Below are 13,049 nucleotides of genomic sequence, written 5' to 3' on the forward strand. Positions count from 1 at the left end.
CAGTCAGTGTAGTCACGTTATTACTGACGTGCGAGTACTGTTTACCTCAGATCGTTATGCTGCCGCAGCACGGTGTCCAGGCCAGCTAAGGGCATACCAACAAGCCTGCAGCATCTGGGTCAGTGAGGGTTCAGGCTCGGCTGCGTAGCTTTGATTCTCCAGCAGGGTGACACCCCTCGGTAAGCCACACAGGCCTCAAATGGTTCGCAACTCACTTCCACGTGGGAGGGTACACTGACTTAGAGTGCTGGTGTCGGGACTACAGAGAGACGTCGGCCATGTCTCAGCACTCCTCAAGAGACCGGGCCGCATCACATGAGAAATTACACTAGTACATTTAATTGCTTAATGTGTGAAGTTTTAATGGCTATAATGGTGTTTCAAAAATATTTTCATACAAGTTCAGTATATTTTTGACAAAAGTAGTTTGTATTTCCGTGTTTAAAAAAATAAACTGTTAAATGATCAAGTGTATGAACTAAGAGAAATCTTCCAAGTTTTTGCAAAAGAAATATTAACTTTTTTTTGACTTGGTGTGTTTCAAAACAATAGTACCTTTTATTGAGCTACGAAAAGGAAATAATTATTGCAAAAGAAGAATAAAATTACAAGTAAAAAAGAATATGTTATTTCTTTGTTAACAGAATTTTTTTTTTAAATTCCATGCCAACTTTTATATAATATTTATGTAGGCTAAAATGCTGTGTTGCAAAGTGCTCTGACCTTAACTTTTATTTCATAAAACAGTGGTGGTTAAGAGAAAATTAAGTTAAGGCTGGTGTTAACTGGCTAAAGTTAAGAGACAATTACAATAGCCCGTCACATCCGTCCATCGCTGAGCGACTTACCACACTCCGTCGGTCCAACATATTTTCCTTTATACACTCTACCAACTTTACTCTTGTGACTCAAACTTATTTTTTTTCCAGAACAAAACCTTAAAAAAGTGTTTAAAACTAATATAAAAAATAATTATGCAAATATTAACAAAAATTTGAAACGCAAAATGCTTGCACAGAAATTTGGACCGTTACCACGCTTTTAACAGACGGACTTGTAATTCCGGCTTTAGTGAATAGCCCCCACCCCCTGGACTGAGGGAGCTTATTGAGTTCCTCTATCTGCCCTTCCTTCGGCTTGCCTTTCACTTTCGTTCTTGATGTATTTTTATCGCATACATAGTTATGACATTCTTTCCACATTTGGACGTTTCAAAAATGCAAATTAATTAAATCTTGGTTGTTCACTTCATGTTTCAAGTAGAGCTTCCTTGGGGCTTACAACCGACACCTCTATCACACGCAATTCCGAGTAAGTTTGAAAGTTATGCATGTCGCTATACTTCAGTCTCTTCCGCATCCACCAGCCACCACCAAAACCTTGCCTGCAGATATTTGCAAGTACATGGTAACTGGATTTAGCTGATTTATCATCTCATGAAACGCATCATTTATGTTGTATTGATAAATTTTGACCGGGCTACAAAACCAACCTTAAACGCCTTCACGTCAAAAACAGTTGGTGTAATTCTGAAATTTGTCTGGGATGCCCTCTGGTACTACCTTGTTATTGTTGGTGCATCCACCAGCTAACTGCGTGGAGTTACTGCACAGTAACACAATGCCTAACACACACACCTAGACAACACTCGCAAGTACTCCCACTACGTATCTTAGTGCACCCCTAGGGTGTTCAAAAAATATTTTCTCCAAATTTCATGCATCTAGGCCACCGGTTGAAGCCATTTTAAGAATTTAAGAAACTGCACAGCATGAAAAATTACTGATATATTGTATTTAGATATTCATAATTTTCCTGTGTTTTCCAGGTTATAAAGTTAACTTTTAATTTCAGACTCATCCTGTCAGTGGGAACCATGTGTAGCATGTGGGAAACAGAGACATTATCAAATAATAAAACAACATAGCAAGAAATTTTTTATTGATAAAATAATCATATCAATACAAAACTGGAATACAAAATATAGGAAACAAAAAAATAAACTGCAACACTGTACACTCACAAAAGTCTCCAAAAAATAACATCTTCAGCCAAAGCTGCAAACGTTCCTATTCTGAAAAACTATTATCTGGGGGGGAAAAAAATTTAGAAATATTTTAACAAGTATTGAGATCTCGTACTCACATCACTCGAGCAAATTTTAATACAAACAGCACGTAAACCCATGCCACTCAGGGATTTAATCACATCTAAATGATACACACACATGAACACATCTTTGAAGTGGTGGGCGTAGTTTCGCTGCTACTTGAACGCAATGTACCCCGGCATGGGCCCCAGCCGGCTCCTCTTCGCGACGGGCGGATCCCCGAGGGGGGGCGCCTCCGGGCCAGAGCCCTCGTAGTACCTGGGGGCCGGCGCGCGGATGGGCGGGGCCCGCGTCTCCCCCCCGCCGCCGCCGCCACTCGGGGCCTCGCTGCGCCTCTTCGCCCGGGGCCTGGCACCTACCTTGTGGGGGTACGGGCAGGACTTACCTCTGGTGCACTTCCCCGCGCGGTCCAGCTCGGGACACACGTTCACGTGGCGCCTCTCGCACTGCAAACGACGCAGCACGGGCATCTCACTCCGCCAGGCAGACAGGCCTCAACTCCGTTTCTTATCATTAACTGTACGGGTGAACTCACAACACTTCAATCGCAACAGAAAAACCTGAATAATAATATTATAAGTGACGCTCAACTTTCGATTACAGCACCCTTCAGTTATCTGGAAAGTAGCTTTTATTGGAATTTAGAAAATGACCCATCCCTAACATGCAAACCCAAAATTTACATTTTGCATATGATAAGTCAACCTTCTCTGGCATGAAAATGATGTTTAAAGAAATATTAATAAATACACTTTTATCTCGAACTTCAGTATTTTGATGTATCAAATAGTGGAAAAAAAATAACATACATCTTACTGAGAAAATGGTGAGACCGAAACATATGATCATATTGGATGGGTAATCATATCGTGCGGGTACATCTTAAACAAGTTTTACCGTAATTGTAATTACTGTATTTTCCCATTACAACTACCAGACATTTTTACTACCTGCACAAAATGCTCGGAATCTAACAGTAAGACCAAAATCTTCATGCAACTATTAAGCAGAAATTTATTTTTCCAAATTTCCTCGCCTTAAAATGACTGTGTGACGATTATGTAAGTGCGATGCCTATGTAATAAAACACGGAAATTCTTGTAGTAAAATAAAAAAAAAAGGAGAAAAAAAAAGACCTCTAACTAAATTCAGCGAAAGACTTAATCCAGCATCCTACGATCCGGCACATTTTGTAATCTGGGACTATCTGCAAGTCACATTACTGTGTTGTGGGCGTTTTTAGTTCGCTCAGAGTTTATTACTACTATTGGTTTCAGTGTAGTGTTTACCATTTTCTAGTGGGTTAGATTTTACATTTTTACACTTGGTATTCCCGTTTGAACTATACTGGCGTTTAATAATCTGGCGTGGCAGTGGTCCCGTTTCGCTGTAATGAGATGGATATGGATGGTCAGCTACAAACCTTATCTCCCAGAGGGCAGTACCCTTGGAGGAAGCCCACACACACGCCGGCCTTGGAGCTGAGCTTGACGTGCAGGTAGGGGCAGTTGTCGCGCACGCACACGCCCTCCAGGAAGAAGCGGCACGTGGCCATCTTCTCTGGGACCACGTCGTGGGACAGGGGGCACCCCGCCAGCTCGCAGCGCCCCTGCAGGAACCTGCCGAGCGCACGCGATGGCAACGAGACACGGTCACGCCACACACCTCGACGGTGCAGTCACCCACTAGGACGGCCAGCCTTTAGGCCAGGTTTATAAACTATGCCACGAAAGGAACATGCAAGAAAATCACAATTTTTTTTTTAAAGCAAGAAAGTCGCAAGAAACCACCACCCCTACAACTTGAAATTGTGTAACAGTAGAAATAAATTTCTTCCCAATACTTCTTTTGATAATTTATATTTATCATGAAAACATATAATATGCACACAATGTCTGTGCCTTTAAAAGTTTTTCAAATACTTTACTTTAAATATGGAAGGAGGAAGTGCAAGAAGTTTAAAGTTTGGCAATCCTTGTGTTGCATTTACGGGACAATTTAATTTACTGGATTTTGAAAACGTCGTTATTGACTTTCTTTGCATCTTATGTTTACATAGTTTACAAACCAGGCCTCAAAGAGGTGGTTATATTCCTTGATACTCGTGTCAAGAGTACGGTCACACACAGGATAACACCTTGGGTGGTAGAAGCCTCAGCACTCCTGATGCTGTCACGCCAGGGCGATTTCCTTCAGCGGAACAAGGGCAAATGGGTCATGACCTCCAAACACACCGCGAGCGAAACGAACCGACGGGCGACGGGTACCTTCTGCACAAGGCGATCCTCTTGGGGTCGTGTACGCGCGGGCAGGCGCCAGAGTCCTTCCCGGGGCAGCGGCCGAACCGCTGGTAGAACACGCACGGCTGGTTGTTCTTCTTGAGCTTCTGCGTGAGCGTGGCGATGCTCCTCTGCTTGGCTTGGCTGCACGGCACGCAACACACACGTCCCCACCGGTGACCGGCACTTACAAGTAGAGACAACATCTAGGCCCATTTCAATTTTCAAACAAGAGCTTTCACTGCAATTGTTTTGATTTTTTTTTTAACTTTATTAATTCATAAAAAATAGCACCATTTTTTTTAATAAATACGCTTATTTGTTCAAATATACTTTACCAAAAACAGCGACATTTCGACTGATGTATGAGCACTACTACAACATAATAATTTGTAATAATCATGTCCAACTGCCGGGAACAATAAATAAATCAGCAAGTATGCGTGTGTTTGCAAAATGTACCACTGTCACAATATAAAATTTTATTTAGCCAATAATAACAGTTGAGAAAGAGAAAAGAAAGAAAAAAGAATAGAAAAAAAAAAGGGGGGGGGGGGGTGCTACATACATTTTGGTACTAACTTTGGACTAAATAATTTTCATTCATTGAATTTAATATATTAAATAATATATTTTTTTTAAAATCTTGAGTTTTGATTAAATATACTGAATACTGATGAATTTCATGATTCTTTGTTGTGTTTCGATGTTATATGGTGCTATATGATTTTCTGTGTTATTTCAGCTTTATCGCAATTCCCTGTACAATCTTGTTCTTAATTACAACTAGTACACACTGATTCAAATTCAGAAAATTTTTTAAAAATTTAAATAAAGTTTTACAAAAACTATTTTATTTCATAGTCATTTTTGTGTGTAGTAAGTAGGAATGTCAAAATATTTCAATTTCATTTATTCCGTTGCTCATGTTGATTCTCACCTCGATTCCCAAATCAATTCAGATTCTGGATCACTAGTTTTTAAAAATTTCTAGGTTTTAAGATTAGTTACACAGTATTTCATGTGCTGTGTGGCGACTGAGGAAGTTACGTTATTGTCCTATTGTCCTACTTCAAAATAATCGCCAAAAAAAAAAATTGATTGAGCATTGCAACGCATACCAGGCATTAGCTAGTGATAAATATAATTTAAAGAAAGGTTTGGGGTGATAAAAACAAAATTAAGTGCCAGGGCATTACAGCTTCGGGCAGAATAAGCGTTGCTCAGCAAACAAACAGCTGTCGTGCGAGATGATACTCGCTGAACCTGGCATCACGGGTCCCCACCTCAAGATGCTGCGGGCCCGGTGGTAGTCGGTCCTGATGAGCACGTTGCGGGACGTCTGCAGGAAGGTGACTCCCCCGATGTCGACCCTCATCACCGGGGGCGAGCCCCGCCTCCCCCCTGCCCCCGCCCCGGGCCCGCGAGGCGGCTCCAGGCGTCGCATGGTCTTCCCGGACGCCTCCATGAGGAACTTGCTGCCGCGGATGTGGACCACACGTCCCCGCAGCGACGTCGCTGCAACACGTCAGGTGCAGATGTTCCGAGGTGGCCACGCAGAGTTCTGGGTGTAAGCTCGCCTTTCGCAAACCGCTCAAAAATTCTTAAAGGTTTTCAATTACGAACGGCATTTAAAAGCCACTGCACTTTCCTATTGTAGTTTAATTTCCACGGTTTCATCATTAACTTTTTTTTTCGTACAGCAAGGAAGGGCTAAATCAAGCGTTTTCACAAAGTGTGTAAATAGATTTTTAATCAGCCTACAAAGGTAGTTACGATTTTTTTTTTCTTCTGTCCTTCGACCCTCGTCTTTTCAACCCCTTGCAGTTATGGTTGGTCATATCAAAAACTTACTCAGACAAAAGATTTTGGTATTACTCCTACGAGTTATAATTACTACATCAAAACGGATGTGATATTTTCCATACTATGGGAGCTGCAGAAATCTTTCTTTATTTCTACCCCTTTGGTCAGATTTTGTCCATTAATGAACTCGACCTAGATTTTCCACTACTAGATTTTATGTATGATTTGTGAAAAATTGTGACAGTTATCATGTCCACAAAATTGTGATATATATTTTGGGGAGTTTGGACCATGAAACGAAAAAACTAAATAATAATTTTCCAATAAGTCGAACCATGGTAATGGTTTATATTATATATATATATATATATATATATATATAAACTTCTGATTGAACTCCCAACCAATACACCATCTTGCAATAAAATCCAGAGTAACCAAGTGGAAATAAATTTAAAAAAATAGAGTGTGTGCTTAAGACCGCACGGCAGAAGTGAAAACTTCATTGGCAATCACAATCAATGTTTATAATGTTTTTTTCAAAATATAATATTAGCGTGATAAACCACTAAACTACACACACTAACCTCACAATGTAAACCAAATATGTAATTGTTAAAATAATTATTATTACGTACCAATACTAATATTAAATTAATAATGACAATTATTACGTATCAATTGAACATACTAAACACAGCGACACAACAGCGTAGAGCAGCTGACTGTATCCTTCTCGCTCGGGTACACTCGTCGGTCCACAGTTCACCCGATCGAGCCTTTCACCCCGGAGCGTGACGGATCAGCCTAACTTACTACCTACGAAAAAATGTGTGCGCGGTGCGCCAAAATAAGTTTTCACTTAAAAAAAATATATATATCTCAGCGAGAGAGTAGCTTACCGCATGCGTCCGCCCCCACTCCGCCGCTGTTGGTGCGCGTAAGCTTGTTGAGGGTGCGCCGGTAGAGGACCCCGCCTATCCTCACCATGTTGGGCGTGCCGGCACGGCACTTCAGCGCCCCGCCCCTCGGCCGGCCGCTGTAACCGTCAAGCAGCACTCGACACAGCTACCAACCACAGTTAGCAAACAGTTTCACATTCTCGGGTTGCACATCGCCCTGCGGTTACATGCTGCTATTAGATGCTGAAAAAAATATTTAGTTTGTTAAATTAACCCTCTTTCAGAAACACTACTTTATCTCCAAAATAGGCCTGCTATAATCTACCAAAATACTGTATGACACAGAAACACTTTAAAGAATTTTAGGTAAGATTTTGTATAACGTATTAAATTAATAAAAATATTTCTGCAATTGGATGTTTCTCCACAGGACATACGGTTTTAAATATTAAAAAATTCAAGTTACAGATTTCATAAGTAAAGAAAACAAATTAATGAACTAACATCGTTTCACAATTTTAAATTAAGTATGCATAGCACAAGAAGAGTAACAGGGTATCTACCTACATATACCGGGTGAAAAAATTTAATGGGAAATTTTTTAACATTTTTACATCACAGGGTTATTTAAAAAGGCAATAATCAACTATGAGATAGATCTACTATTTGCAGAAACATGCCCATTTTTACGCTAAAAAATAAATCCTTTTCAGAGATGATTTCCATAGCCTCCAACTATTTATATTTAATGCGCGACTGTAAACTGAAGCGAGGCAACGGAAATACCAAACACTGGTGGGGGGGGGGGGGGGGGGAATAGCCGGAATTGTAATGTTCTGCATCACATACTTGTATCACCAGTTTTCGCCATTATGGAGCTGTTACTGGCCCTTTCCTGAGTCAATCTACCAAGTGGCATCACCCGAAAACGATGAGTGAAATGTGGTTCCTCAGGCAGTTCTGTGAGATTGCCTTTAGTGCACTCATGGTACAAATAAATGATAAATGGCAGATTCTCACGAACAACGTGCGGCTGTGAAGTTTTTGTTTTTTACTTGGCAAGAACACAGCGGAAACTTCACAGCAGCACATTGTTCGTGATAATCAGCCATTTTTCCGTGTCAAAAGTGCGCTAAAGACACTCTCAGAACTGCCAGAGGAACCAACACTCGTCGTTATCGGGTGACGCCACTTGGCAGACTGACTCGGTAGAGTTCCTACAACAGCTCCCTAGCGGCGAAAACTGGCGCTACAAGTACATAATGAGATACTTTACGATTCCGGTTACTTTTGGGTCCCCCTTGTAAAAGTTAGGAAATGCTGCAGAAAATTAAAATTTCACGACTTTCAGTACCATGGCTGTTTCATTTCGGGACTTTTTAGTGACCAGTTCTTTAGTTTAGTTCCTTTTTTTTGGTGATACTAGTGACTTTAGTGACCAATATACACTTTGTGTAATATTTAACAAAGTTGAGGGCATGCCAAATAGAATAATGTATGTCTAGGATAACATAACTACACCATAATCGTGGCTAAAAATATATAAATAATTTCTCTTACACTTGTCCCAGTCTCCGGTTAGAGCGAGCGACTCGCCTCGCTTGGACGTAGTTGGCGTTTCTCCACACGAGGCTGGCTTGCCCCGGCCTCCTAGCCGGCAGTCGCAGGGGGGCGACCCTTCTCGGGTACGGCTGGGAGCAGACTCGGACCTGCCCCCGCCACTGCGACCTGCCGTAGCCCCTGTAGTTCCTTCTGGGCCTTCTTGCTGTCCGCCAGTCCCCGCCGTATCTCGGCCTGGGGACGAACCGCGATCTCGTGCCGGGGTGGGGCGCCTGAGGCACCTGCCGGCCCTTCTGGTCCGACAAGTTGCGGATGTACTTGTACTTGGTCCGCAGCGACCGCGCCAACCTCACCGCCGCAGGTACGGCCACGGACCGATGAGTGAGCTTCACGGACCCAACATGCCCTGGGGTGGCGCTGTTTGGCCGGGGCGTGACGTTCGCCGATGACCGTCGCCTGCGAACCAGCTTCCTGGCATTGTTCGAAATCGTCACCGTCTGGCGGTTCCTCGGGCTCTTGGTGCTCTGGCGAATCAGCTTCGTCCTGCTCAGCAGCACCAGCGAGCTACGACGAGCGTTCTTCCTGAGGGAGAAGTCCTTCCCGGCGACGTCGCAGACCGAGCTACGCTTCTCCAGCTTCGACGAAGGGGGAACCAAGCTTCCCGGCCCACTCGAGGCTGAAGTCTGGTTGATGGGGGCAGCCACATTCCTGACAAGCTTGTACTTGGTCCTGAGTGGCCTGGCAGGCACGGCAAGAGGCGACGGTCTGGGGGCTGGCTGCTCCACGCTCCTCGCGAGTCTGGACCCAGAGCTCAGAGTTCGCCTCCTCTTCACGAGCTTCCTGGAGCTGTTGGACACGAACACCGTGCGCTGCTCCTCACACGTACTTTTGGCGGCACCCTTGGTGCTGCGCCGAATCAACTTGGTTTTGCTCAATACAACTAATGAACTAGTGCCGGGGTTCCTGCTAGCAGGAGCGACTACGCCAAAGCTCTGTGCACGCGGTGCAACTGAAAGCTTGGCGTCTCTCTTTTCCCCACCATCAGATGAAAAGTCCGCCCCTTTCGTGTGTTCCTGCAGTTGTACTGAAATGGGTAATGGGTCGCTAATATCCGGCTTCGCGTTGGGCAAATGCAGCACTCTCCCATCAGCTGTTTTTTTGACTAAGAGCCCAATCTTTTCCCGATCAATGACACGCTCATCACGGCAACTTTGTTTGTCGCTTTTCTTCAACATAGCAAACTTTGGATTCACGTACACGCACTTTTTGGTGCTCTGCCCCAGCGTAACGTTTGCACGCCCAGCTTGAAGATTTCCAGCCGCTGTGGTCTTGAGATGGTTTAAATTGTCTAATTTAAATGATTCTGATCTTACTCGAGAATAATGAAACCTTGGATTAAAATGAACCATCTTTGTTTCTTCGCTAGAGCCAACGAGTTTTGTAGCATGGTTCTCCTGCAAACGAGTTTCTACCCTTAGCGCTTCAACGGGGACAGGGCGAACTGGGGTAAAATATGGATTTATGTGGACAGACCTTGACTGAAGGTTCTTACAAGCTAAATTCACGTTTTTATTTGAATCTCTTTTTGTCACCACAACACTATTGCGTGGATGAACCAAAATATTATTTATCCTACTGCTCGATGTTTGAGTGGCACTGGGACGTTTACGAGAACCATTAACTGAATTCACAGTGCAAAGGGAAATCTTATCCTCGGCGATCTGCGGCTGGGAAACTGCGACGTTTTGGTTTTGTCCTTGCGGTTTTCCGTGCAAAACACCTCGACTGATGTGATGGAAACAAGGCCGTGATTCTGCACGCACACTTTGCTTACTCTCACCACGGATGCACTGCCCCTGCATGTTCGAGTTGAGGAACTTAGGGTTGACGTGGATCAAATGTGCACCCGAGTCATTTAGTTTATTTCTCTCCGCCACGATCCTAGAGAGAAAGTCTGTACTTTCATGTGCCTCAGAGACAATCACGTGTACGTCATCTGGTTTCTCTCTTCTGGGGTACTCTTTACTTTCTCCGTGATTGATTTTGAAAAATCTACCTTTATCGTGTGGGAAGACAAAATTATGCGACATTGTAGCTGCACTACCGCAAACACCAAACAAATCATTTACGTCAAATGCCCAACTGGCTTAAAACAAAGAAACTTGATTTAGCAACAAAACCGATTCCACATCGGTACACTGCAGGCTTCTCAACAAGTCAGCAAACCTACAGAAAAAGAAACCACATTGCATTAGTTTGTATCAACGTTAGTCGTGAAGTGGAAGGGATTTTTGAAAAAAAAAATTATTAGAGTTACTTACAAAACTGCATGTTAATTACCAGTGTGTCCACAAATACCTGGTGAATCAATTTCAGGAGCTTCAAATAAAGTTTTATTACAACTTATTTATATCACAGGGTTATTTTTGTATACAATTAGCAAAATTAAACTTAATAAGAAACATGTTTGCAGGAACGTACCAATATTTTTTTGTTACAAAGCTAAAACATTTTCCCAGATAATTTTCTATGATGATTTTAAGTGGACAGTCTATTTGCATTCAATGTGAGACTATAAACTGTAGTGAGGCGTCCACACTCCAAATTCACGTTAGCAGAAAGCTGCTAGAAAGTTACTTCCAGCACCGTTACTGTTTATTTAGAGACATTTTCGTGACTTGCCTGACTTGAGTGACCTTGGAAAGGCACATTCATTCATTAATAATTATTTTTCTCCTGTAATTAATTATAAATCTTTGGCACACTGCTTTCCAATACTGACCACAGCTAGTGCAAAGGACAAATCTCCTTACATGCAGTGTTTGTATTTACAGTCAAACGTTAACAATACAAACTACGGTAATTCTAGATCAGAGTAACATTTCTACTAACAAAATTTAAAATTTTGAAACTGAATTTACGTACTAGGCAACATGTTTTCCATTTTAATTCTAAAAAAAAATTGCAAAATAAAAAAGAATTATGATTAGGTCGAAAAAATCTTTTTTATTCAACTTACGATCATATTCATTATTTTATGCCAGTTTTTTTTTTAGGTACAGTATCTTCCGACAGTGAATTAAAACAGCAAGCACCATGTACCACAGGATCAAGCCAACAGGATCTTTCGGCGTACTGAATTAAAACAGTAAGCACCATGTACCATAGGAACAAGCCTACACGATCATGCTATCAGGATCAAGCATTCAGGATCCCGGGATAAACTTCAATTTATGAAATGGAAGAATTAGCACATTTTAATATTCTTGTAGTTGGCTACAGTTGTGCTAAACAAAGAGATACACAATCGCGGGTAAACAATGGATAGCAGCGTCAGCGTGAAAACACAGGTATTGTAATGTAATCTTTAAACTGTTATTTTTCACGAACCAACAAGAATTAAGAAACCATGTTTTCAGGGTACATTTAGGGATGTCTCTAGTACTTGAAAAACATATTTTCATAATTTTTTTTTTTTTACTTTTCGTTCCCTGAAGCTGCGACATACAATGCTGGTAAAGTAATGAAAGTGATAAACTATTATTTTTCACAAACTAGGAGGAATTATGAAACCATCCCTTCAGGGTAAATTCAGGGACGTAGGCAGTGTGTGAAAATTAGGTTCTCCGAATTTTTTTTCTTTGCCTTCTAAAAAGCCGCGGCGTCCGATAATTACCGCAAATTCTGCCCGTGCTGTGGTTTCGAATCATAACAGTTTTCTAAAATTAAATCAATATTTTGTAACCTTGAAATGGAATCTCATTGGTTGTCAATTCTTACTTTTTCGTGAATTGTGAAAGCAGCGAATGCGGTTGCGAAATGTTCCGTGAGATTCATATCCGTTTACGTGCCATTATAGAACGGGCCTAGCAAGGACAAAGTTATATAGATACGTCATTTGTGCTACAACAATAAAGAAAACTCAATTTAGAAGTTACGTACATTCAACAAAATCATTTGACTCTAAAATTATTTTAAACGTAAGAACAAAGAATGACTTACTTCACAAATAAATTTTAAAAACATCTGCATCCACTCCATAATGATTAAACAAAACAAATTTCTTAAAACATGAAAATTAAAATTCACTCAAGTTACAATAATCCATTCCGTAGAGAGACAAATGTTCTAAATTCCTAGTATTAAAGATCAAAGAACACATGATAATCATAGAAATCACACAAATCATGGCTGCTCCAAACTTCCATAGAACATTATTTTGGATGAAGTGCATAGAGTACGAATACACTAATCAGCTAAAATATTGTTTGCTGTTGAGCGAGTTACTAGTATAGCTAAGCGATATCGTCACAGGTTCAGTGAATGTCAATTAAAGTGAGCGCCGAATTATTGAGTTTGTGTGATTATATTCAGTGAGTTTGTATTTACTGG

General features: G+C 41.6%; 1 protein-coding gene across 1 annotated transcript; it reads right to left on the bottom strand.

The window, feature by feature from the left end:
• Nucleotides 1-1,924: 1,924 nt before the first annotated feature.
• LOC134541006 (zinc finger CCCH domain-containing protein 3) lies at nt 1,925-12,834 on the bottom strand. The gene is made up of 7 exons (XM_063384127.1): nt 12,660-12,834; nt 8,658-10,883; nt 7,098-7,234; nt 5,676-5,907; nt 4,378-4,533; nt 3,534-3,729; nt 1,925-2,556 (listed from the first exon to the last, which is right to left on the bottom strand). Exons 2-7 carry the CDS (start codon nt 10,745-10,747, stop codon nt 2,266-2,268), a joined length of 3,102 nt encoding a protein of 1,033 aa, XP_063240197.1. The 5' UTR covers nt 10,748-10,883; nt 12,660-12,834; the 3' UTR covers nt 1,925-2,265.
• Between the last annotated feature and the right edge of the window lie 215 nt (nt 12,835-13,049).

Source organism: Bacillus rossius, chromosome 17 (assembly GCF_032445375.1).
Source record: "Bacillus rossius redtenbacheri isolate Brsri chromosome 17, Brsri_v3, whole genome shotgun sequence".
Lineage (NCBI taxonomy): Eukaryota > Metazoa > Arthropoda > Insecta > Phasmatodea > Bacillidae > Bacillus > Bacillus rossius.

Coding starts and splice junctions, on each gene's coding strand:
- LOC134541006 (XM_063384127.1), bottom strand. CDS start 10,747: ATGTCGCATAATTTTGTCTTCCCACACGATAAAGGTAGATTTTTCAAA. Junction 7,235..8,657: donor AACCGGAGACTGGGACAAGT/GTAAGAGAAATT, acceptor TGACGGTTACAG/CGGCCGGCCGAGGGGCGGGG. Junction 4,534..5,675: donor CGGGCCCGCAGCATCTTGAG/GTGGGGACCCGT, acceptor CGTGCCGTGCAG/CCAAGCCAAGCAGAGGAGCA.